Raw genomic sequence first — 24,744 nt, 5'->3', positions numbered from 1 at the left:
TATGTTGCCTTTAGGTCACAAGCTCTCCCAACAAGGTGTTTATTTGCACGCAGCTGTGTGTAGTAGGCAGAACAAAGGGCAGACTCTATAGGTCATTGAGAATACTGGCTGAGAAAAAAAAAAAAAACTTTCTTAAATCAGAAGCTTAACTGATACTGGAATTCCCTGATATATTAATCTGCCCTCTGTGCCACACAGAGCTTTCGGCCCCAGGAAGAGTCTCAGACCTGCCACTGGCCTGTAAATCTTTCTTGAACTAACTATTGCTACCCACCCCCAAGATTCCAAGGGAGATGATGAAAAGAAAGAGAGATAAATAAGCTGGGTTGGCAGAGAAAAAAACCACCCCCTGGGAGACAAGGTATAGGACAGAAAAAAACCTAGCTCCTTCCAGGGGGACTCCCTTATATGGAGGCAGAGACAGAAATCAAGGTAGTTTGGGAAAGGAAAGGAAGAGAAGTCAAGTCTGCAAGCAAGGCTGTGTTTGAACTGTAACTTAATGATACTTCAATTACAAATAAGCTGAGTTTGATGGGGTGCCTGGGGGGCTCGGTCCGTTAAACTTCTGAATCTTGGTTTCAGCTCAGGTCATGATCTCAGGGGTTGTGAGACTGAGCTCCACGTTGAGCCCCATGGGCTCTGCACTCGGTGCAGAATCTACTGGAGCTTCTCTCCCTCCCCCATTGTACCCCCCCCGCCCCGGTCACGCATGCATGTTCTCTCTCTCTAAAAATAAATAAAATATTTTTCTAAAAAAAAGCTGAGTTTGAGACCCACTGACAACAATGGCTACCATTAAGCGAGCATCAGCTATGGGCCAGACATTTGTGCCGGCTGCCCCAACAAAGCCTGTGCTGTACGCACTGTCACCATCATTTTACAGATGAAGAAACCATGGGTCTGAGAGGCTACCTTGCCCAAGGTAGCACAGCTAATACATTATAGAGCTGGGACTCCACAGAAACCAAGTTCTTTCCCACCACACTTAGTAGTGGGGTAGGGGGTAGGTGTGTTGAGTAAGTAAATTAATGCAGTGGGGGGCTGGGTTAGAGGTGCAGGGAAAGTAGTGAGGAAGAAGCAAGGATAAGGGCAGGATAAGTGGTCCAGAGGCCGAGTTTTCTGACACTCATGGCAGGGGAGAGCAGCATCAGGGACCAGAAGCATATCCAAAGTGTCCAAGTGAACACTATAGGAGGGCTGGGCTCGCCCACATCATTTCAAAAGGCAGCCCCACAGTCCTCAAAGAAAGCTCGCTCCGTCTAGAAAATAGGAGTTATTAATCCAACTGGGTGGCTCCCACAATGGAAATATGTAGCCCTGGGGTAGATGATACCCCAAATAAGGGAAGTAGTCTCAGAATAATAATCATAGTCCAGTCAAACCTCCAGTTCCTAGGGCCCCACTAACTGGCATCCTTAATGCCCCCCCTTTCCTGCTGTGCTCAGCTTTTAGGAGAATGAAGCCAACCACAAGAAAACAAGCTCCTATCAGGGATTTAGTTTTAAAAAACAACTTCAGAAGGATGTCCCAGATTCAGCCCACACTCAGTCAGTCTCTCATTCCCTCTACACCTCTAGTTTGTCAGCTGCCAGCCAAGTGAGAAGTGATCACCTTGAGGCCTTAGGATCCACCATTAGCAAACGAAATGATGGCTGGATCCCAGGATCCCAGAGCTCGATCCCAGAGCTCGCTAAGGCAACGATCCCAGAGCTCGCTAAGGCAAGACAATGGACTTAAATGCCCCTGTAGAGGGATTTTTCAAACAAGGACCGGGAGGAAAGGGAGAGGGAAGAAGGAGGAGGAATCTGAAAGGTTTTCTGCTTAACCCCTGGCACACTAGAAAATTCCTCTGCCCAGAATATCTGCGCCAAACCTTGCAGCAAGCGAGTGCAAGTTTGTGCTGTACAAGGTATCTATGTTCTGATCTAACTTTTCTGAGTAAAGTGCAGGTCCATGGGGCTCTCTGTGTCCCTATGTCCCGTGGAGGTGGGGCCCACGCAGGAAACAGTGGGCTAGGGATTCAACAGCCCGGCCAACCTTGTGTGAATGTATCCAAATTCCCTTTCTTCCATCCTATACCCGACAAACTGGGCTGGACCCAAAGCCAGCCTAGCAACAGCGCCCAGGGCTGATGAGCCAGGTCCTTCGCTGGCACTCAGGTCTAGCCCTCTGGCCACGGGATTCTGCAATTAAACAGACACAGCCGCCCCACCCTCTCTCAGGGGCGACCTTCTAGAAGTAGGGTGGCATCATGAGGACAGGGCCAAGTCCCTCGGTTTTAGGAGGCCCTGGAATCCGACTTGTTTGAGCTGGAAGAAGTGTCTCAGCATTCCTACCGGTCTGTTCCACTTCGAAAGCCAGACTCTCTAGGACAAGAACGCTTCCTACTTCGGCTTCCCACGGGACAGCAGGACAGAGACTGGGCAGTCTGGGCCACAGAATGCGTGGGCCGGATCTCAGCACGCTGCTGAGGAGTGGGGAGCAGACTCCGGGTGGGTGCGGCAGGGTTGGGGGTGGCGATAAGGGGGAACATCTCACTTCCCTTTTTGTCACACTTGAAGCATTGTGTACCACGCAGCCCAAAGGAAACTCTTTATAGGCAAGTCTTCCTTATTTTCTACAGGGAATGTTCCACCCAAAGATTTTGGCGATGTTGCCAGCAAAACACAGGGTCTTGTGTCAGGAGAAGCGGAAAAAGACACGATGTGAGAGGTGCGGGACAAGCCACAAAGCAAACACAGGGTTAGAAGCTGGAAAAGGAAATCAAAAAGGATATTGAGCATCGGGGCATGAGCAGTTAATGGGACGGCTGAAAACCAGCCCTCCCCACTGACTCCTCCACCCCGGCCCCCTTCCGGCTGAAGCTCTGTCTACTGCTACTTACTTACTTGTCCCTTTTTCTGAAGAGGCTGGGGGAATAAGGAGGCTGAAATGCCATCGCTTAATTTGTCCTTGCTTCTGTCTTATCTTCTCTCTTTCCCTCTGGTTCCCCTCCAGTGTGGAAGACCAGAGACAGGAAGTCCACTGCCACTTACGTTGTTACTCTGGCTTCATGGAAAATCCCCAAAGTCCAGAAGGAGGGAAGCAAGAAGGAAAGACGGTGACAGAGAAAGCGCCTTGTCCTCTGTGGGTCATGTGAACTGCCCCGCATGGCCAAGGCCCAGAACCCCCGAATCTGGGGGGGGGGGCAGGAAAACAGGGAGGAGGATTCGGATACAGATGCAGAAGGCGATGGGGGGAGGGACCCCGAGGAGAACCCTGGTGGAGATGGCCACTGTCTTGGAGAAGCAGCTCCAACAACCGATTTGGGCCAAACCCTGACACCAAATGACGACAGGAGCAATGAATCGTGCCTTTCAGCTCCCTCGCGGACAGGGTCCCATGTGAGCTTCACAAACAATCTCCGAGTGACGCGAGGGATGGCAGGCAGAACCAAACCCCATTCTGACAGGGCAGTCCGCCCCTCCCCCTCATTCAGAGAGGTTCAAAAAGTGCTCTTGTCCGAACCATTTTCGTCACCCCAACTTTGGTTGCAAACCATGCATGAAGGGGAGGCAGTTTGTCCTGGTGTCTAGGCGAGACTGGAAGTACTGGCAACGTGATCCAGGAATGCTGTTTAGCTCAGTGGATCTTAAATCTCATGAACCTTGTGTCAATATTTATGCCTGTCTCCCTTCGCCTTATGCCTCGCAGCTGGGAAACTTTTACCTCCATACTTTTTCCAAGCCCTCTTCTCATTTTCCACCCTCCCCACTACCCAGCTTCTGGCCGGAAATAGGTATTCCTGAAGAAGAGACTGCAAAATTAACCTTGGTGAATGGGATCGCCTCATCCTCCTCCTTCTCCACATCGCCCTGATCATTTAAGTCGGTTCAGCTCGATTCAGTTCAAGATTGACTGAATGCCCATTCAAAGTGCAAGGCCCGTTTCGGGGAAATTCAACCAAGCAAACAAACCAACTGGTAGTACAAGTCAAAAATTGTGCTTCCTTCCAGAATAACCTGGGTTTGATCTCAGTGAAATGTCTGCTTTGGGGAAAAAGCCTAGGGCTTGAGAGTGGGGTAAGGGTAGCTCTGGGTTCGGGAGGGCCGCACCCCTGCCATCCCTAGGCATCCCTTAAGTCCTCAGAATTGGCTGTGCTTTTTTTCTTCCCACCCTGGCCTTTGGCCCATGCCCATCTCGACGGGGATAACACAGCAGCCACAAAGTTTGGAGTTTCTATGGGACCGAAGGCTCCTCTGACATTGTGGCCCACAGGAAGTCTCACTCTGATTCTCTTCCTGAAACTTCAGGGTTTGGGAACCGAGGGGTTTGTAAACCTTGTTTGTAAACAAAGCATAGATCTTTGCTCTCTGAGACAGGTGTCCATGTTTCGGGTGGGGGTCACCTCTACCTGCCAACCTCTCAGCCTTCCTTCCTTGGTTGGCTCCTCTTGGTCTTAACCTTCATTCCACTTCAACCTCCCAGACCTGCACCATCTTCAGGCAGGCCAGTGGCCTCCCCTCCCCCGTGAGGGTCACGTTCCCACCCTCTGGGAATCCCAGTGCACTGCAGCCTGCCCAGGGGCAAGGAAAGAAAGCCACAAGAACATGGCCGCTCTTCCTGTTTGCCCCAGCCCTACACCAGCCTATCTGAGCCAGGGAGACACTGGCAGGGCCTCTCCCCATCCCTTCTGCTCTATGGAGCAGCCCCAAGAGCTAAAATTCCAAGCCATTTTTTTTCCTGGCAGTTGCCAGGGTTACTTTGAGTGGTATGTGAAGGACTTGAGGCTATTGGCAATGCTTGGAAGACAAGAACCAGGAGGATCTTGTTGGGGCTGTGGAGCCAGCAGAAAAGAGGCCCACGAAGAGGCCAAGGTGGAGCACCCGGCTCCATTGTGGGCCCTGCTAGAGAATGGGTGACCTTTGTAGTGGTACAAGTTTCCTGAGGAACAGCAGGACGGTAATAATGCCAGCCTCTTTAGGCCCTTGGGCTCCTGGGCCATGATGGCCAAGCGTTATGAGCCTCCCCGGGCTCTTGCATTGTACGCCCCAGGCCCTCGCTTACCTCACAGCAGAGCTATTCACCAAGGGCTCCCTTGAGGTAGCTCCCTGATCCTCCGTGGTGGGACTCTGACCGGTGAAGAGGGGCTCTGCCGATTGCGAAGGGCCTCCCACTCTCCAGCCACCCCCCCACCCCCATCCTGGAGCTTCCTGGATGGAAAGAAGGCAGCCTAGCTGGGGTGAGGGCAGGGGTGGGAGGGCACTGGGGACACACTACTTGGCCGAACAGAAAGGAAGAAGAGGCACGAGGCAAGCTGCTCCCTGGGCAGCCCCTCCCCCCCAGCCACGGGAACAGTGCCAGGGATCTCAAAGGAGTCTTGGGAGGGTTAAGGAAAGGCTCCTGGCCTGGTTAGAGAGTTGCTGACAAGGAATACGCACACCTCCTCGGGAGGAAAGAGGAGCACAGACACACACACACACACACATTTATGTAAACATTCTCTCAGCTTTTCACCAAGTCCCATTCACAGAGACAGGCAGGAGCAAGGCATCATGCCTATCCTCCCTCTCTGCCTCCCTGTCTCCGAGTCTCTCTCGCTGTTGCCAGCTTCTTCCCGACCCGAAAGAAGTGGAAAGGCAACAGGACATGGCAAGATGGCAAGGCAGGACACTCTAGACCAAGCCAGAGTATCAAAAGACACAGCCCGGCTCTCTCTGCCATCCAGAGCTGGCTGCGCTCGGGGCAGACATCATAGGTGATGGGGGGAGGGGGGGTGGGGAACCAGCTCAAGCCTCACACCGCACACCAGGAACAGGAAGCCCTGGTGCCGCTGGGTCCACAGGTTTCAAAGATGTCAATCACACATGAAAATAACAGAGAAATAAAAAAAATCAAGCACTACGTGTAAACAATCAATCATATGAACGCCTAAGAAATGGCTCTCACAGGCTCCTCAGGAGGACAGTTCTAACTAGAGCCGGCCCCGGCATCAATGCCATGTGTGACTGGCTACACTAAGAAAAAGTCCTCTCGGCACAAGCTGTTTGCCCGGCCCGACTACTGTAGTGCCTACACACGTCACTGTCCGAGTCAGACTCCTGGGTTCTCACGATCATCCCGGGACCTCTTTATAATTTGAGGAATTAGGAACGTTTTTTTTCCTCCATGTCAAAAGCCCTGGGAAAGGGCCACCGTCTGCCACTATCGCGAATACTCAAGGAGGAAGTCAATTTTCATATTACTTTCAACAGGGTGGTCGTCAGTGGTCAGATCAGCACTGGAAGGCGAGTGGACACACAGCAGGGAGACCTTGCTGGTGGGCTGCAGAGGGAAAGAAATGGGTCTTCATGAGGTTCTTAACATCAGGATCGCCTGGGGAAGCTTGTGGAGAATCCGGACGTCCTGGGCTCCAGCCCTAGATAATCCAGTGGGATGGTATGTGGCTTGGGAAGGGTGTTTTCAGATGGGTTGGAGGCAGCTCTTCTGTCCCCGGTCCCTGGGACTGCTTTTGGGAACCAATGGCCTAAAGGTGACAGCCAAGACAGGCTCTACCGAAAGAGTCCCCAGAGTGTCAGGGTCACTAAGATCTACTTTGGATGATACACTGCGACGGGGTTCAGCATATTTCAGGCCTCGTGTCTGTGGGCTGTTCACTCTCTTTCCCTTTCACTCCTGAAAACTTGATCAGAACACAAATGAGAGTTGCTATGAGCAGTCTAACCCGAACCTGCTCTGATTTATAAATCAATCCCTGGCTAATTTTGCCTGTTAGAAGGAACAGCTTGCTTCTGAGACACTTCACACCTGTTGGTGGGAACCCTTGGCCTGGGAGGCTAGGTACACGGAGGGTGGGCATCCAAGGGCAGGAAGGGAGAAGAACCCCGGGGAGAGGGAGAGAAGAGGGAAGGGCTGATTTTTCTGTAACAGCACAGTTTGGTCAATTAACCCAGCCTTGCCTCCCTTCTATAAAAGCCAGCTCTCTGCCTGCCTTGTGGCTGTCACCACTAGGTCAAACATGGGTCCGTTCGTTTGGAGGTTGGCTGGAGGGGTGTGACTCATTCCCCCCTTAAGGAGCCTGCTGGGGCTGACTACAAAGAGTCACCAGGATCTCTGTAACATGCTCATCCCCACCCTGATCCAAACCTCAGCTCCCCTGCCCCTACTGTCCTCACCCCTCCCGTGGCTTGTGAGCTCCTCCCTGGCAAGAAGGCTGCCCCCACTGCTCGCTGACTCCGCTCTCCCAAGGGAGGGCAGAAGGGGAATTCGATGCTCTCTGTGGCATGCATCCGGCCTGTGTTTTGGTATTTTATTTTATTTTTATGTTTAATTTACACTGCCTGCTAGGTTTGGGGCTTAAATAAACAAAGGCTATGCTTCCCCCAAGGCCTGGACTTCCTGGTTGCCTGTCAGCAACAGAGTGACCCTTTTAACCTCTTCTCTTGCTCTTTGAGACAGGCAGTGCAGGGGGGTAGGGTTGGAAGAGAAAGATATTTTGGGTCCAAAGCTTGGAAATTCTTAGTGCCAGCTTAAAATACCACCCCCAGCCCCGCCCTTCTCAACAACATGAATGTTAAGTCCTGAAGCCACCTTACCAAGTACAGACTTGTTTTAAAGGCCACGGCAGGAGTGTAAGGGTAAAGCACAAACATGGAAAATTCAGAGTATTTGTATTGATTTTGGGGGGGGGAAATCCACCTTTGGACGTCTTTGTACCACCAAGCAAAGACAGAAGGGCTCAGGTCTTTGTAGGCAGAGCGGCCTTACACGCCCATGGACGGGGCAGTGCACGGTGGGCCTGCCCGGGAAAGGCTCCCTGCCAAAGCTCATACACCTTAAAAAATAAGAGGAACACTGGCCCCTATGTCCTGGGATAGAGCTCTAACAGCAAAGTAACGAATCCTGGTCAACAGTTCTGACATCCTGTTATTTGCAAAAACCAATAATACTGTGGAGTTTGTTGACAGACTTGCAGAAGAGCTAAAGTAAATATGGAAACTGAGGAATGGCCAAGTATAGACAGTTACTAGCTCAGCAGTTGAGAGGAAGGGAGTTTCACAGATAGTCCTTGGGCATCTTGGGGCACTGGGGTCCCAGCACGGTTGGGAGATAATCCTAGAGGCATTGGTGACATCACTGGGTGATTTCTCTCCAACAATAGGTTGCTGTGATAATGGGCTTGGCCCATGGAGCTGGGTCCTGAGCGCTTAGACAGCGAATAATGGTAAGAATCGAGAGGGACTGCCCTAGTGCACAGGCCAGGGGAGGTGCTCCCCGAGAAAAGCAGCTTTAGCACCCATTCGACATGAACTTGGTTAAGCAGGAAGAAACTACGTCAAGAGGCCAGAGTTTTTTCCACCTTGGCCACTAGCCAGCTGGCGGACTGCTCAGGAGGCTCTAAACCCCCTGTGCCGCCAGCTCCTTATTCATGAAATGGGAATGATGCTTCCTTCCCCAACATATACGCCACACGAGGTGGCTATGTGGACAGACACCCCAAAGTCTGGAAACAGAGATAATACCATCGTATTATTTTTTGCAGACTGATGATATCTTTTTTTTTTTTAAAAAGATTTTATTTATTCATTTGAGACACAGAGATACAGAGGGAGAGACAGCATGAGCATGGGGAGAGGCAGAGGGAGAGGGAGAAGCAGGCTCCCTGCTGAGCCAGGAGCCCGACGTGGGGCTCGATCCCAGGATCCTGGGATCATGACCAGAGCCGAAGGCAGACGTTCAACCATCTGAGCCACCCGGGTGCCCCAGACTGATGATGTCTTGACAACAATATGTACATATATTTGCCTATGGTTCCAGACTTTGCAGACATCCTGTAGGTGGCATACCTGTGTTCTTTGGGAAGTAAGAAGGGCCACATGAATGTGACATGCCCTATGATGAGTAAGGGTCTCGGTCCCCAAATGCTGCTGGCGCAACGGCTTACTGGGTGAGCAGCTCTATCAGTGCTATTTCCAAGTCTGGCATTTCGAACTTTTTGTCCGGGTCCAAGTTTTATTTCCACAGTGTCACAAGTCACTGGTATTGCTTATGGGGACGAGGGTAGCGTGAGGGACTGATGTGAAAGCGGAATCAACATTTAAATTCAGTCTCTTGGGGGTGCCTGGGTGGCTCAGTCTGTTAAGCGTCTGCCTTTGGCTCAGGTCATGATCCCAAGGTCTTGGGATTGAGCCCCGCATTGGGCTCCTTGCTCAGTGGAGAGCCTGCTTCTCCCTCTCCCTCTGCCCCTAACCCCCACCTGTGTGCGCTCTCTCTCTCACTCTCTCTCTTTCTATCTCAAATAAATAAATAGAATCTTAAAAAAAATAAATTCAGTCTCTTGAAGGTCTTTAGCCATCTGTCCCTGTACTCAGGGCTTGTAACTTACAGAATGTTCTGGCCTCGAAGGCCTCTTTGATGGCACAAGCAGTCAGTAATCAGCAAGACCGATAGTCTTTCAAGCAGGACTGAAGGCACAGCCAGATAAGATCATGACCGGAAGTGGGCGACGCACAAGGTCTCCAGTGAGCATGGATTAGCTTCCTAGATTAGAATACAAGCTCTGCGGGTGTAAGGGCTTATCTTATTCACCACTGTACCATCAGAGTCTGGACCTGTGTCTGGCACACAGTCTCAACATGGTAAATATGTGCTTAATAAGTAACTAACAGGCTCGGACAAGTGTTAGAACTTTGCTAATGGGGAGGACGGGGAACCCTCTTACAGTGTTGGTGGGAATGCAAACTGGTGCAGCCACTCTGGAAAACAGTATGGAAGTTCCTCAAAAAGTTGAAAATAGAGCTACCTTACGACCCAGCAATTGTACTACTGTGATACAAATATAGTGATCTGAAGGGGCACCTGCACCCCGATGTTTATATAGCAGCAATGTCCATAATAGCCAAACTATGGAAAGAGCCCAGATGTCCATCGACAGATGACATATATATATATATATGTCCTATGATGAGTAAGGGTCTCGGTCCCCAAATGCTGCTGGCACAATGGCTTACTGGGTGAGCAGCCCTATCAGCGCTATTTCCAAGTCTGGCATTTCGAACTTTTTGTCCGGTTCCAAGTTTTATTTCCACAGTGTCACAAGTCACTGGTATTGCTTATATATATATAGAATTCTACTCAGCCATCAAAAAATGAAATCTTGCCATTTGCAACGACATGGATGGAGCTAGAGGGTATTATGCTAAGCGAAGTAAGTCAATCAGAGAAAGACAATTATATGATCTCACTGATATGTGGAATTTAAGAAACAAAACAGAGGATTGTAGGGGAAGAGAGGAACAAATAAAACAAGGTGAAATCAGAGAGGGAGGCAAACCATAAGAGACTCTTAACCATAGGAAACAAACTTGAGGGTTGTTGGAGGGGAGGGAGGTGGAGGGATGGGGTAACTGGGTGATGGACATTAAGGAGGGAGCATGATGTAATGAGCACTGAGTATTATATAAGACTGATGAATCACTGACTTCTACCTCTGAAACCAATAATACGTTATATGCTAATTAATTGAATTTAAATTTAAAACAATTAAAAAAAAGAACTTTGCTAATGGCCTCTGTGGGGGAGAACTATATAGGCAAATTCATGAATTCACCTTCTGTTAATACTTGAATTTGGGGACAATCACTGAGGGCAATTCTGCAGTTAAAAACATGAAAGACTAGTGAAAATCAAACATACTTGGGAAATCCAACCCAAACACAGTTTAATTGAGTAAGTGGCCACTAATGACTTGGAACCAAGGCCCGACCTCTTCAATAAAAGGGATAATTCACCCATGTGTGTGCTCCTCGTTCTCCACAAGCGCTGGGACTTTGGTCCATTTCCATCTTTAGCTGGAGGGGCTGGGTCAGCTGGGAACAGGGCACCCACAGGGAGCAGTGGAGGGTGATGAAGCCCGGGAGCAGGGCAGCCAAGACTCAGCTGGCAGCAACATCAAAGAGGGATTTGGGGCTAGCAGGCCTGATTCTGAGTGAGTGACAGCCATATAACTGGAACGCTGTGTGTGTGTGGGGGGGCGGACAAAAAAAAAAAAAAAAACCACCCTGTCCTGACCAAAAATACCCCGATACCCGCCAAGATAAAGGGAATTCTCACTGTTCATGTCACATGGGGTTTGAAGTGTTGAGGATCCCTGTTAAAATGAAAAGTCTCTCAGAAGGGGAACAGTTCAGTTTTTCTCAGGGCAGGAACACGATGGCCTGCCTAGTGTGGTCCGAATAGTGGGGGGCTTCTGGGAGACCTGCCCCAGGCTGGCTGGGTAGAGACGTGTGGAATGCGGCCTGGGAAGGGGCATCACAAGGGTCCTGGCTAGCTGGTGGCCTTGGGCTCTCAGGGGGGGACAGGCAGATGTACCCAAGTATTCCTGGGCTCGCTGTCAAGTGACCAAAGTGCCTGAGTGGGTAGCTCTAAGAGCAGTAGAGTTTATGACGTAGGAGATGGTTTTCTCTGGCTCTTCTCAGGGGCACCAGCTTTGAAGAAGCTGTGAAGAGCAGGGATGTGCCGAAGCTCTATGGGGGACATTTATCTTCAGCATTCCCTATCCAGGGGATCTCGTTTGCTTGCTCGTCAAGGCAACCTCCCTGGGTCTACCCCCCTAAGTTCGACTTACTCATTTCTAAGCTGGCATAGGTGACAAATGGACTCCCAGGAAGGCCTTGTGGCTGATAAGGGGTTGCTGGGTTCCCCTCCCCTGGGGTCTTTTCTTTGTACCAAGGGCCTCCCATTAACCCAGAGGAATGAGTCCAGCGGGGGAAGTGCCAGGCAGAAAGGCAGGTTGCTGGGGGAGCTTTCTTTGGCCATTTTCCGCCACTCTCCACTGGCAGTCACCTTCTTTGCCTGTGCCCCAGGCAGCTCTGGCGGCAGACGCAATCCTCACACCAGAGTTCGCCAGGGCAGCCCTCGCCCCTCGGCACCCCTCCTTCTTGCTCTTGTAAAACCCTGGCAAAACCTCGGCCCTAAAACCCTGCTCTAGCGTGACCAGGTGATGGCCAACTGCTTCACACCAGGCAGAGCCGGGTCCACGGAAGGGAGGCTGGGGAGTAGGGCCGGGCAGCCCCCCATCGCCCCCCATGGCCTTGTGAGGCGCTGACAGCTGGGAGAGGACCTGAAACCAGTTAGCGTGGGGCTCCTAGCCAGCAGTGTATTTTCATCTTGTTTTGACTGGGACTGTCCTCCCCTGTGTAAACATGTCCATGTCAGGGGGAAGAAAATGTTGAACGGCTTAAAATAGGTGGGTGGAATGCATCCCACCCATGAATCACCAGCGCGGGGATTGCCCTGCAGGTGGGCCTCTCTTGAAGCAAACCTGACATAGGAAAGCCTCGATTCAACAAGGGGGGCAGGGATGGACAGCTGTTAGGTCTTGACCTATCACCAGGAGATCTCAAAGCCACGTCTGGTCCAAATAAGAACAGCAGTAGCTCCCATGTACTGATAGTTTAGCAGGCTCTGTGCAAAGAGCATTATATATACGTTAGCCTTTGGAACCTTGTCAACAGTTGGGATTGTTGATAGTAGGGGATGGGTATCATATTATCATTAGGCCCATTTTGTGGATGAGGAAACAGAGGCTCAGGGAGGTTCAGTAACTTGCCCAGGGTCACCCGGCTAGTATGTGGCAGAGGCCCAATATAAACCCCTGGTGTGTGATTCTAAAGCTCCGGGCTGTCTCTAGCTAGGCATTTTGCTTTGTTTTGAGGAGATTTCCAGGCCGGGCTGCCTTCTAGGCACGAATGTTCCTTCCCACTGAACCCCCTGCATCACAGCTGCAGGGGAACTGGAAACTTTATCAGGGTCAGGGTGGGGAGCCCTAGGGTGGGGGCTGGTTCTTTCCACTGATTAAAGGATTCCCATCGCAGTCCCTTGGGAGCGGGGAGCCCCCTTAGCATGTCAGGATGGGAGAGATCCACATTTCAACTCAGGGCCTGGCAGACCATTTAAGGGCAACCGCTTGACCAGACTCAGGGAAGGCCCCTCGGAACTGTGAGTAAGTACAAACTGCTCAGACACCCGGCTGGGGAAGGGACAAAAGACTTAGTATAATCTAGTATAAGGAAAGACCAAATGTAAACATGTATTTTGAAACAAAATGTCACAGATCAAGCTGTCAGCGCAGGGCTGGCCCCTGGGGCCCAACTGTGAAGTAGGAGTCTACCTCCAGAACCTTCCTGCTTCCTTTTTCAGGTACCTTCTTCCTCCTGCCTGTCCCCTCGGGCAACCTGTGCCCTCCTGCTACTGGGAGTTTTGTGGGGTCCTTTACTACCATCTGGGGTGCCCTGCCCTCCCTAGCAGTGCCCACTTTAAGAGAGACTCTCAGTCTCCCTCCCCCAAATCCAACGTACCTGGTTTTGGGGCCAATCCTAGAGGACAAATCAGAGAAATGTATTTGTGTCAATGGCCGGTAATGGCTTAATAGGTTTTCCTCAGTCAGATCACAGGGGCTTTAACCCACAGATTTCAGTCAGCGGTATTTTAGGCATGGGTGTGGCGTGGGGGTGGGAAGGGAACAAGCTTGGGGGGGGGACGGCCGTGGGAGTGGGGGAGATTGTTTTTCAGGGCTCTTCAAATCTTGCCAAGTAAGCCACATGCTACTCTGACTATAGGTAAGCCTGGCTCTACAGAGAAGGATAAATACCGTGTCCTTATACTCATGCTGTATTCTTTCCAGAACATGGTGGAAAGAGCACTGGAATAGTAATCAGGAGACCTGGGTTCTGGCCTGGTTTTGCCCCTGGCTACCAGAACAAACTTGGAAAATCCCGTAACCATTCTGGGCCCCAGTTTCCCCTACATGTAAAATGAGAGGATCGGGGCTGCAAATTGATATTTACTCGGATGCTTATTTGGTGAATGATACCCCTATTTAGACTGGGAGCTCCATGAAGCCATATGCCAAGGGTCTATAACAGTGTCTGGCACATAGCAATGCTCAACAAATGGAATGACAGAATGAATGAATGAATGAATGAATGAAATGAAAGAATGAATGGCAAAAGTGACTTCTGAGGTTGCTGCCAGTTCTAATAGTCTCTCAGCCTTGACATCGTCAGATGCAGCTGTGCCTCTGGGTGGAGAGGCCCAGGCCAAGGGCTGGGTGAAGCCTTCAGGCCCTCTTGCTCGGGACCATGGGGTGCAGGGGCAGCCTCTGGGACCATAGGTAGCAGGCAAGAGCTTCCCTGAGGAGGCCTCCAGGATGCTGGATAGGAGGGTGGTAAGGGCTATAGGAAGGGCAGGGTCGGTCAAGAGGAGTCAGGAGAGTAACTTTTACACAGTTTTCTGTAAAACGGGAAGCCGTGATAACAGAGACCTGATGGGTGTCTGGGCTGAGGTAGGAAAAGTGCCGAGTTGCATGGTGACTCAAGGTCAGGAGCTGGAATGGGGCCCAGAGCTCTCAGGCCTCTGCTCACCCCCATGGGACTACCCCTGGCTCCAGGCCAGCTCCCTGAATAGCTCCCCCACCCCCACCCGCCCCTCCACAATTCCAGCTTCTGAGGCCAACCTGCTTCCTTGTCCAGCCGCCTGCTGCCCTCCCCCTCCCCCAGGGCCACATGGACTCCTCCCCCGGCCTCCCTCCAAGGACTCCAGTGCAGTCACCCATCAGAGCTCTGAGAGGCCCACTTCTGGGCAGACCTGCCCCTCATCTCAGTGTCGCCCGCATTCACACCCTGACGCAATTCCTCCCCTTCTTACGCAAAAGGGGGAGCTTTGCCAGCACAGCCTCCCCTCTGAACATACCCCCTGCTTCCCCTCCCCCACTCCATGGCCAGGGCCCTCTCCCAGGAACACGCTCAGGCATAATTCAGAGGCACTGAGATTTTCTCCCATGGCCCCACTCTTTCCTCCAGCACCCTTCACATTTTAACAGGGGCCACAGTTTCAATCCAATAGAATGAGTCTTTAAGAGTGACATTTCAGGTACTAGCGAGCAGAGTGTGAGGTATTTATGGGGCAGGGGGCCCTTCCCAGAATTCCCGAGATAACACTATGGTAGTGGTTACCTCCATACTCTGCTCTGAATGCTCATTAGGCCAATTCTGGCCTTTGCTTTCCCAGGGAGTTGGGAGGCAAAAGGTCTGGTTCCATCACTGCCATTTAAACTGTCTGTGTGACCTTGGGCAAGTCAGGTAATCTGAGTCTTGGTTTCTTCATCTGTCAAATGGGAGTCATTACCCCATGCCCTACCCACCTTGCCAGAGCTGTTATGAAAATGAAAGGACAGCGTGTGTGTGTGTGTGTGTGTGTGTGTGTGTGTGTGTGTGTTGGGGGGAGGGGAGAGAGAGAGAGAAAGAGAGTGAGCTTTTTAAATGGCAAGGTCCTGGATAAATATCAGGAATTATTATGTCTCCCTTAAAAAAAATGCCAGTGTGCCTCCGGCCCCTTTCCTCTCTCCTGTCCTGTCTCTCCTCCAGGCTTTGGCCCTTAGCCAGGGTTGGTCTCCTGTGCACCTCGGCTCTGCTTTAAGAACATCTCCTGCCCTGCTCCTGTCCCCTTCACCACCCACCACTTTACCCACAGGCCTTTGTTTACCATCTAAGAGCCTCTAGCCATTCTCTCTCCCTCTCCGGTCACGGTCATGGCCATTGGTGTGCCGAATGACTGCTCTTTCAGCCCTGACTTCAGGCCATCCCCATCAAAAGCTTTGAAGATGAAGGATTCGGGGGTGGGGGGTTGGGGGTGGTATTGATTGAACTTGACAATTTCCTACAGAGGGTGAACACAGTGCAGAACACCCAGCATGTGCTCAAGAAACACACCATTGTTTGGTTACATGTGTGTGTTGGGTGGGGGGGAGATTTGGGGGTGGAGTCTGCTTTGGGGCCCCTGAAATCATGCCAGCTAGGCAATTGTCTTCTCCACCTCTGGGTTCGCTAGGCCCTGCCCACCTGCTCTTCCTGCCCATCTTCCCCTTCACCTCTCAACCCCGACCATGGGCTGGGCTCTTTTATCTCCAAGACCTGCACGCGCGCTAGAATCTGATCTCGGGCCTCCCTGGCCTAGTGCCACAGAGCTTCTCTGGTGACCCCACCTTTTCCCCAGGGACAAGAGGCTGGGAGCAGTTTGGGGCACCCTCCGAATATCCCAGCATAAGCAATCAGCTCCCTCTGAAGGACCTCACCCACGAGTCTCTTTTTTTTTTTTTTTTTTTTAAAGATTTCATTGATTTATATGACAGAGAGAGACACAGCGAGAGAGGGAACACAAGCAGGGGGAGTGGGAGGGGGAGAAGCAGGCCTCCCGCCGAGCAGGGAGCCCGATGCGGGGCTCGATCCCAGGACCCCGGGATCACGACCTGAGCCGAAGGCAGACGCCCAACGACTGAGCCACCCAGGCGCCCCACCCACGAGTCTCTTTACCTGAGAAAATCTGGGTTTCCGTCCCCAGAATGAGGGACCTCTGAGCTTTTCCTAGAGCCTAGAGAGTGACGCCCACCAGAGATGTAGTAGCTCTGCTCCTGTACTCAGCCATGGCAGTCCCCTAGGCTGGAATGTCTCTCAGTCTGGCAAATACCGGAAAGAAGGCTTCTCCCCAGATTGTGGGGGCAAAGCGTTTGCTTTCCCCCCGAATGCTCCCTCAGAGCTTCATTTCAACACACCCTTCCCCAAAGGAGGAAATCAGAAGCAAAAGATGACCTTGTCAGGCCTTGCCATGGACTGGTGACAGGACTGGCAATGCATGGCTTCATTCTGTTGGCCCTCGCCACCTGCCTTCCTCCCTCTGCCTGCTGCCAGGCCCCCGAGAGGTGGGACTCTCTGGAGGCCACCGAGAAGGCTGGTCCCGTAACAGAGATGGCAAAAGCGGGGGGGAGGGGCGGTCTCAGAGGCCCAAAGGTGAAGCAGCTTAAGAAGTGGTAGGCCTCTGAGATAAGTGAAGGAAGAGGGGAGTCCGAAGAGCAGAGTCGAGGTCTTTGGTGGCAGTGGGAGGTCTGTAAGAAAGATCAGGAACTCTCACATTTGTTAAACCAGTAATGGAAAGAATAATGATGCTAACAGGTACTACTTATTGAGAGCTTATTATGTACCAGGCACTGTGCCAAGCGCATTTCATGCATTATTTCATTTGTTTCTCATAACAACACTAGGTAATTTTTTTGTTTTGTTTTAACAGATGACACATGAGGGAATAGCAGCTCAGGGAGGTTGTGACCAGCCCAATGTCACACACCTAGAGCTGGGATTTGAGGACCTCATTGACTCTGGAACCCACACTCTTCACCCCTAAGCCTGCCCTCACTGTTCCTGCCCTAAGCCTGGGCCCGCTGGCTGAAGGGCCCACCAGGTACCCTCCAGCAGGGTTGGGCCTCCCAACACCCTGAGAGCCTTCATTTCCTGGAATTGACTTTTCTTCACCCCACTTTTTCCCCCCCGAAGAGACTAACAATTTCAGTCAGGGATTCTTTTAAGAGCATCCAATGGATGGGACAGGGGTCACACAAGAGGACGGTGCTCTGAATCGAGAAAGAGACCAACTTTTGCTCTGGGCTCTGCCATGAAATTGTCACGTGACCCCAGGCAGGGTGAATCCTCTTTTAGGCCCTCAGTTTCCATACCTGCCCAGACTTTATCTCTGCTCCCAGACAGAGATCAGTCATGCATAAAATCTAAAGAGTATCAAATTCTTCAGGATGGGCCCCTAACCACCTTCTCCTCTGTGGAAGAAATCCTGCCAGTTTGAAAGTGCTCCAACTCCCCCACTGTCCACTCGGGGCTTACCCTCTAACACTCACCACCACCCTCAACATGGGTCTGGGAGCCACTCATACCTCCATGCCAGGAGATGGCTCCTTACCCACCAAGCCCTCTCTACATGAACATGCATTGGCGTCCCTTCTTATCACTACTTTGAGATGACCTTGACTTGCCTTTTCCTCCTCTTCTTCCTCTCCTCCTCCCCCTTCAGCCCACTATTGCTCTGGGAACACCATCCTTCTTTCCTCCTGGCAAACACGTCTGACGCACACCAGCTGGCTTCCTCCTTGAATGCGCAATCCTCCCCTTTGGCCTACTTGGCATCTTCTGGCCTCTTTTTTGTTGTGTTTTGTTTTCCTACATATTCAGAGAGATGGAAGGAGACTTGAGGACCAATTAGTTCCATTCCCACCTTTTCTGGCAGGGAGGACAGTGAAATTTGGATAGAGCAAACGACTTGCCCAGGGTGACAGAGCTAGGCAGGGACAGAACTAATACTTCATCTGACTGATTTGGGGGCTGCTGCTCTTACTCTCTTTGCCCTTTAGGTAAGGCCTTGGCCCACCAGCCCACCAACCACCACTTCCCTCCCCATCTCCAAATGTCACACCACTCCTGATTGCTTTCCATGTGTATATCTAGGTTTCCCAACAGAAAAGTAGTCTAGGGGGGCAGGGAGCCAACTAACTCCTACTTCAATGAGGGAAAAAGCAGGGAAATGACCTGCTTAAGGTCATACAGCTCATTAGCGGTAGATGTGGGACCAGGATCTGGGCCTCCTAGTCTCCACCTGGGGCCGTTTCCACTACATCATGATGCAGTGTACGTCTGTGGCTCTCCCATTTTCCCCCTTCTGTCCTCTACTGAAATGTTTCATTCTTTTTTTTTTTTTTTAAAGATTTTATTTATTTGACCGAGAGAGACAGTGAGAGCAGGAACACAAGCAGGGGGAGTGGGAGAGGGAGAAGCAGGCTTCCTGCGGAGCAGGGAGCCCGATGTGGGACTTGATCCCAGGACCCTGGGATCATGACCTGAGCCGAAGGCAGACGCTTAACGACTGAGCCACCCAGGCGCCCCTGAAATGTTTCATTCTTGCCTCTTCCTCTCTTCCTTATCTTCTCCTCCTTCCTAACCTCTGTCTTTTTCACAAATCTGTGGGATTTCAGAGCCGGAAGGGACCTCGGGGATCATTTAGTTCCACTCATCACTTAACAAAGGAGAAGACTGACAACAGTAGATGGGAAGTCATTGGCTTGAAACCGGACAGCTAATTAGTGACCCAGCTGGGACACAGGCACAGGTCCCCAACTCTAAGTTCAGTGCTCTTTCAACCACCCTCTTCCCTTATGAGCTTGATGTCTAGAGTCCTTCTTCCTTGAAGATCCCCCCTGCCCCTGCCATCCAGGTCCAACAAGATCTGAGAGTGCTTGGGCCCAGGGTCCTAAGGCATCCCTGGTGAAAGGTAGAAGGAGCAGAGCTGGGAACCACTCCCATCCTCCCACATCCCACCCCGGGAGGCCCTGGCCTGGCCTTGCCGAGAGTGGTGACTATCAAGTATGTGTTGACATAAAGCCATAGCCTCTCGGATTCTCGGTTCATGGCCTAGACGGTGGCGTCAAAGCCCGAGCCGGCTGCAAAACGAGGTCAGTTCACTGTCCTCCCAATGGAAAAATCTTGTAAAATCAATAGCACTTATAACGTCAACAGACCCAGAGACCTTTCCTCTGTTTGTTTTTTCCTCCTGAGCTGCTCTTTCTCACCCACCCTGCTGTGAAGGCATAGACGACAAAGGAATCTGCCAAGTGAAGCCAGGAATCTCTGAAGGCCGGCTCCCACCAAACAGAGCCCCTGAACCTCAGGGAGAGAGGGGGCATGTTGAGGTCTGAATGGCTTGTGAAGACCACCCCCACCCCAAGGCCCTCCTGGCTCCCTCAGGCGATGCTCATCAGATCCAAGGCCCTCCCTGGCAACTGGTTCCTGGCTGGGTATAACCAGAAGCTGCTCAGAACTCCACGAGAGATTCTGGAAGCTCAGCCCTACCCTAGCTTTACCACACTGGACCTTCACTAAAGAAGAGAACAACTAGAAAGCCAATTAGACAACACCATGGGGCCTTCCTGCGCTGGGAAGTGTCTGAGGCCCTCAGACTGGAGTGGATGTTGGCTCTTTTCCCAGACATCCTTCCCCCGCCTCCAGTGGGTGTATCCTACCTTCCCTCCATGCGCACAGAGGGTGGTTGCCCCTGTGCTGTTATTTGCATGGTCACAAACAGGCTTCTTCCTCCTGTCCCTAAACTGGTTTTACCACAGAGCCTGAAATTCCTACTATCAAATACAGTCCTTTATATGAAAGTATTGTGAGTTTATTCCAGCCTGGATTTATTTGACAAATAGTTACCGAGCACCTACTCTGTGTCAGACACTGGTAGCTTTTAGCAACTGTGTTTCGTGCTACTGAAGACGGTCGTGCCTCATGACTTCCCTTTGAGCACTGAGGGCCAGATGAGATAGCACATTTCTTGCTCCCAGGCAAAGGAAGCTTGGGGATGAGATATGAAGGTGGGTCCTGAGAGTGAGTGTGTTCCAGGGCGTGGGTGCCTGGACACTGGGAACATCGAGGCATGGGTGCCTAGGGTGATGAAGTGAGAGATGCCTCTTCCATACAAACTCGGAGGACCAGGGACAGACACACCCCAGAGGAGTTGTCCTGGGTGGCCGCAAGAGGCAGATGTCAGGACAATCACACGGCACAACTGTGCCTTCTGCCCTCAGTCCCCACAGCAAGGATCCTCGGCTGTTGGCTTCCCAAGCAAGGCAAAGGACAAGACATTTTGGAAGAAGTGGTTCTCTCTTTTCTGATATGTCCTTGGGACACTAAGTTTGGCTCCTTTGTTGGTCAAGATGTACCCAAGGCATTTAAAGACAACTAGGTGCCTCTTTCAGTGGAAAGTTTTCCTGGTTAAACACCCCACCCCCAACCCCATAATGCATGAACCAGGTTTCACAGCTCACCTTCTCCTAGGCAAGGCCTTGGCCCTGTGCCTGCTCCCCCAACCCTGCCCTCTGGGTGATCTTGCTCAAGGATGCCAAGGGAGTTTGTGGCAGGGGCTGGGAGCAGAGCCCAGCTTTCCTGGATCCTGGCCTGGCACTTTTTGCCACCAGACCCCGCAACCTCTCCCTCTCATCTCTTGCCCTTTGTGCTCTGTCTGCACCCTCTGGAGACGTGCGCCCCACACTCCCACTAGCGTTTACTGGGTGAGATGTTTCTGCCCAACACCACTCAGCAGTTCAGCCATATGGGGCATAGGGAATCTGGCGGGCCACTGCCCATGGGGCCAGGCCTGGTGGGGAGGGGAGGACAGGCCACTTTGCTGGTCTGAGATCTGTAAAGCTAGGTCCCTAAGCCAGTCATTTTTTTTTTAAATCAGGGACCCTAAGTGTAGCCCCTAAACTTGGCATCCCGGAGCTAGGACCAAGTCACCGTGGGGCCCCCACTCCCAGGCTTGTTGCTATGACACATGGTTCTACAAGTGCTGAGCGGCATTGTAGGGGCCGGATGCAAACGGCACGCAGCAGGGTCGAGCTGTGAGCCAGTTGGCCAGCTGACATTTCAGGGTCCAAAGAGCTTGTGTGTACTGGACAAGCTGTTTATTGTGGTCTTGGCACTGCCCGGCCCTTCAGACAGCAACAAATGCTCCCAAACTGGGAAAGGAGAGGAAATAAGGAATCAGCCGTAGCCAAAGAAGACCTGGAATCTCTTCCCTCACACCATTTGCTCCCTGCAGCTGACGTGCTGCTGGTGCCAACCATCGGAAGTGCCCCTCTGAGGGAACTGGAGGGGGCAAGCCCCACAAACCCCCATTCGTGAAGACCTAGATCACAGATCGTGTGCATGCTCACGTCGGTACCCTTCTGCCTGCCCAGCTCCCCGAGGCTGCTGCTGCTGAGGTCAGGCAGTCCGTATTTGGAGTAGGAAGGAGAAATCTTGATGCCACAAGGTCTAAACATGCAGAAGAACTGGTACCCCAAGTAAGTCTGCTGCAGGCTTTACACACACACACACACACACACACACACACACACACACACACTACACCCATACCCTCAGGGAGATGGCCATCAACAGGCCATGATAAAAATGGTCCTTTTGAGTCCTGGCTTGGTCCTTTCAGATATCCTCAGGCTGGGGAAAATGTAGCAAGGACATGTGTGTTAGAGTGCAGGGTGGGGTGGGCAGGTGAGACAAAGAAGATCCCAAATGAAGGAAGCCAGGAAGCCAGAGTCCAGAGAAGTTGTGGGGAAGGTGGAACTTTCCAGAAGGATTTGGCCCCATTCATGCCCAGCAGCCAGTCTAGTCTGGCCTATGGCCTGAGGGGAAGCCTTACTTGGGAGGGACGGGATCAAAGCTAAAGGGTTGAACTCTGCCTCAGGCTCTTGACTTCCACCCAGGTTTGTGGTGGCCAGGGCTGGACAAATGAACTGATCTGAGCATCCTGGTCAGGGCCTCTGGTTTGTCAATGGTTTAGCAAGTAGTCAGCCCTATCAGCCCAGCTATGCATGATAGACACCTTCTATACACACGCACGCACACACACTGCAATAGTAACGAACACCAGCAGTAAACATTCATTGAGTGCCTACTTTGCACCAAACATAGTTCAAAGCACTTCCTATACAGTATGACCATTATCTCAATTAACCCTCCCCAAACCCTATAGGGTCGATATTATTTGAATCATTCTCCATGTACAGAGGGGGAGTCTGAGGCTCAGGCAGGACAAAACAACTTACCCCAAGTCCCACCAGGTAGAGTGAGTGGGCTGCATAAGGATTCAAATCGAGCTCTGTCTGGCTCCAAAGCCCGTACTCATGACACTCCAGGGCCCTTGTGACTCAGCCTACCTGTCCGTTTGTACAAAAAGCCTCGGGGAAGGAAAGAAGAGAAGGGTCAGAGGGAAGATACAAGAGCTTGGCCTTGGGAAAAGAACCACAATGATGGGAGAGATGGTGGGTGATGGTGTGAAAGAGGGAGGCTAGGTGGCGGAATGTCCACCAGGCACCAGAGCTAAGATCATCTAAGTCTGCAGCCCCTCGGTGACCCCCACAGCCCCCCGCATGGTGCGTGGCACGACACTGGTACTCAGTAAAACTGCCGAAGCACAAATAAGCCCAAACATGGCAACCTTGGGAAATACCTATAGACTGGGTTGCTGCCTTCCATTTGGTAAGACCCAAGCTTTTTTTTTTTTTTTTTTAAAGATTTGATTTATTTATTTGAGAGAGAAAGAGAGCTTGAAAGGGGGAGGGGCAGAGGGAGGAGAAGCAGGCTCGCTGCTGAGCAGGGAGCCCAACGTGGGGCTCGATCCCGGGACCCTGGACCCTGGGATCATGACCTGAACCGAAGGCAGACGCTTCACCAACTGAGCCACCCAGGCGTCCCCAAGACGCACGCTTTAAAGTGGCCTCCGCAAAGGCTGGGTCACCAGACATTACTTAAGCTCCCAGCATGTGGCGGGCATTGGGAATAAAGAGACGAAAGCAGTAGGGACCCTAGCCTTGAGATGTGGCCAGGCTGGCGGGGGGTGGGGGGGGGGAGATGTTAGATTTGCCTCGAGCCACCTCGAGGGGTCAAGTGAGGTGAGGGGGCAGGCTGTGCACAGTCAGGGAACAGAGCTAAGCCCCTCTGGGGTTGGGGCTGTCACCTTCAGCTCCATCGTCAGAGCGAGGCAGCCCCCACTGGAACCATTCTTCATCGGGTTGCTTCTACAAAGGCAGCTCAGAGCAGTCTTTTTAGGACAGTGCCGGCCACTTTAACTGGCAAAGCAGAGAGCCTGAGTTGGGTGAGGGCTGGGAGAAGGGAGTGAAACCACAGGAGGTTACCCTCACCCTCGCTCTCCCTAGCATCTGCCAGTGGACCTCCCACCACCAGGAAGGGGAGAGCACCCTTTTTCGGAGCTCTCCCCCACCCGCACATCGTTTCCGCCCCTCCCTGGGAAGCCCAAGGCTTAGAGAAATGAATCCAAGCAATTAACTAATTAATGAATATGGATGGCAAAGTTGCTGAGGTTGCTGGAAAACACCCTGTTGCCGCCAACACACACAGCCCAGCCAGGCACCCGCCTCCCACCGTGGGCGAGGGGGAGGCTATAGAGGGACTACTTGACTGTGTCTCCCCTAGGCTCCAGCTGCAGCAGCCGTGCCCGCCACCCAGCAGGCCCATGCCCAATGCCAGGAGACCCACTTCGGGGCAGCCCATCCCCTTGCAAGGACGGCCTCCCCCCTCTAGCTGGGGCTGCAATCTGCTCAGTTACTCAGCATCAAGGGTACTCTGTGGTCCAAGGATCTCCGTCTGCGGGCTCTCCCGACGCAAAGTGCAAGGCTGCAGGAGATGGATGGATGGAGATAGGAGAAAGGGAGAGAAAAGGAGAAGGAGAGACGACGGAGAGACACACACAGCTGGCAGGAGCCCATCTCCAGCTGTTGGGCGGGCTGTTTCCTTTGATAAAGCACTTGGCAGTACTCCCAGTTCTGTAGTTTCTGGCCTGCAAAAGCACACCCAGAGCACGAGCCTGCCTGTGGGAGGACTTCAGCCTTGCTTTGTTTTCTTTCTTTCCTTCTCTCTCTCTCTCTCTTTTCTTTTTTTTAAGATTTGCAAAATGCCCCTCCCCTTCCAAGGAACCTCACCCCTCCCCACACCCGGGCAAAGTGAAGTTGTACCAACAGGTGATGTGGGCTGGGCCACCGGCGTGTCTTCACAGAAATTCAGTGCCACGGAGCCACACTGGCGGGCCTGAGACGGGTGTGCAGTGAGGCCTAGGCGTGTGTGTGTGTGTGTGTGTGTGTGTCTGTGTGTGACGGAGAGACAGAAGGAGGGAGGGAGGGGGAGACTGTGTGTGTTTGTGTCTGAGAGGCTGTGCTTGTTTGTTGTGGCCGACACTGCCTTCTGTGTGGCACATCATCACTGGTCTCCCCGCCTAGGCTCGTTCCAGCTCCCTGATGTCTCCCCGGAAAGGACTGGGAAATAGGGGAAGTCCCAGGGTCACGTGATCACGCAGACCAACAAG

The 24,744-nt window shown here is 52.1% G+C and overlaps 1 protein-coding gene across 6 annotated transcripts in view; it reads right to left on the bottom strand.

Annotated features, from left to right (window-relative positions):
• The window catches only part of TSC22D3 (TSC22 domain family member 3), a 63,852-nt gene that overhangs the window by 5,480 nt on the left and 33,628 nt on the right, over positions 1-24,744 (bottom strand). The window contains exon 1 of one of the 6 annotated variants that reach the window (XM_031041382.2): positions 2,889-3,098. The exons of the other annotated variants lie outside the window; for them this stretch is intronic. Coding sequence (XP_030897242.1) covers positions 2,889-2,938 — 50 coding nt within the window. The 5' untranslated portion in view covers positions 2,939-3,098. Of the gene's footprint in view, positions 1-2,888; positions 3,099-24,744 lie in introns of those variants that run through there. 6 annotated transcript variants of the gene reach the window in all.

This window comes from Leptonychotes weddellii, chromosome X, assembly GCF_054177405.1.
Source record: "Leptonychotes weddellii isolate Sample4059 chromosome X, ASM5417740v2, whole genome shotgun sequence".
In the NCBI taxonomy this organism is placed as follows: Eukaryota; Metazoa; Chordata; class Mammalia; order Carnivora; family Phocidae; genus Leptonychotes; species Leptonychotes weddellii.
The sequence above is the reverse complement of the archived record's forward strand: the minus strand, read 5'-3'. Positions and strand labels throughout refer to the sequence as shown.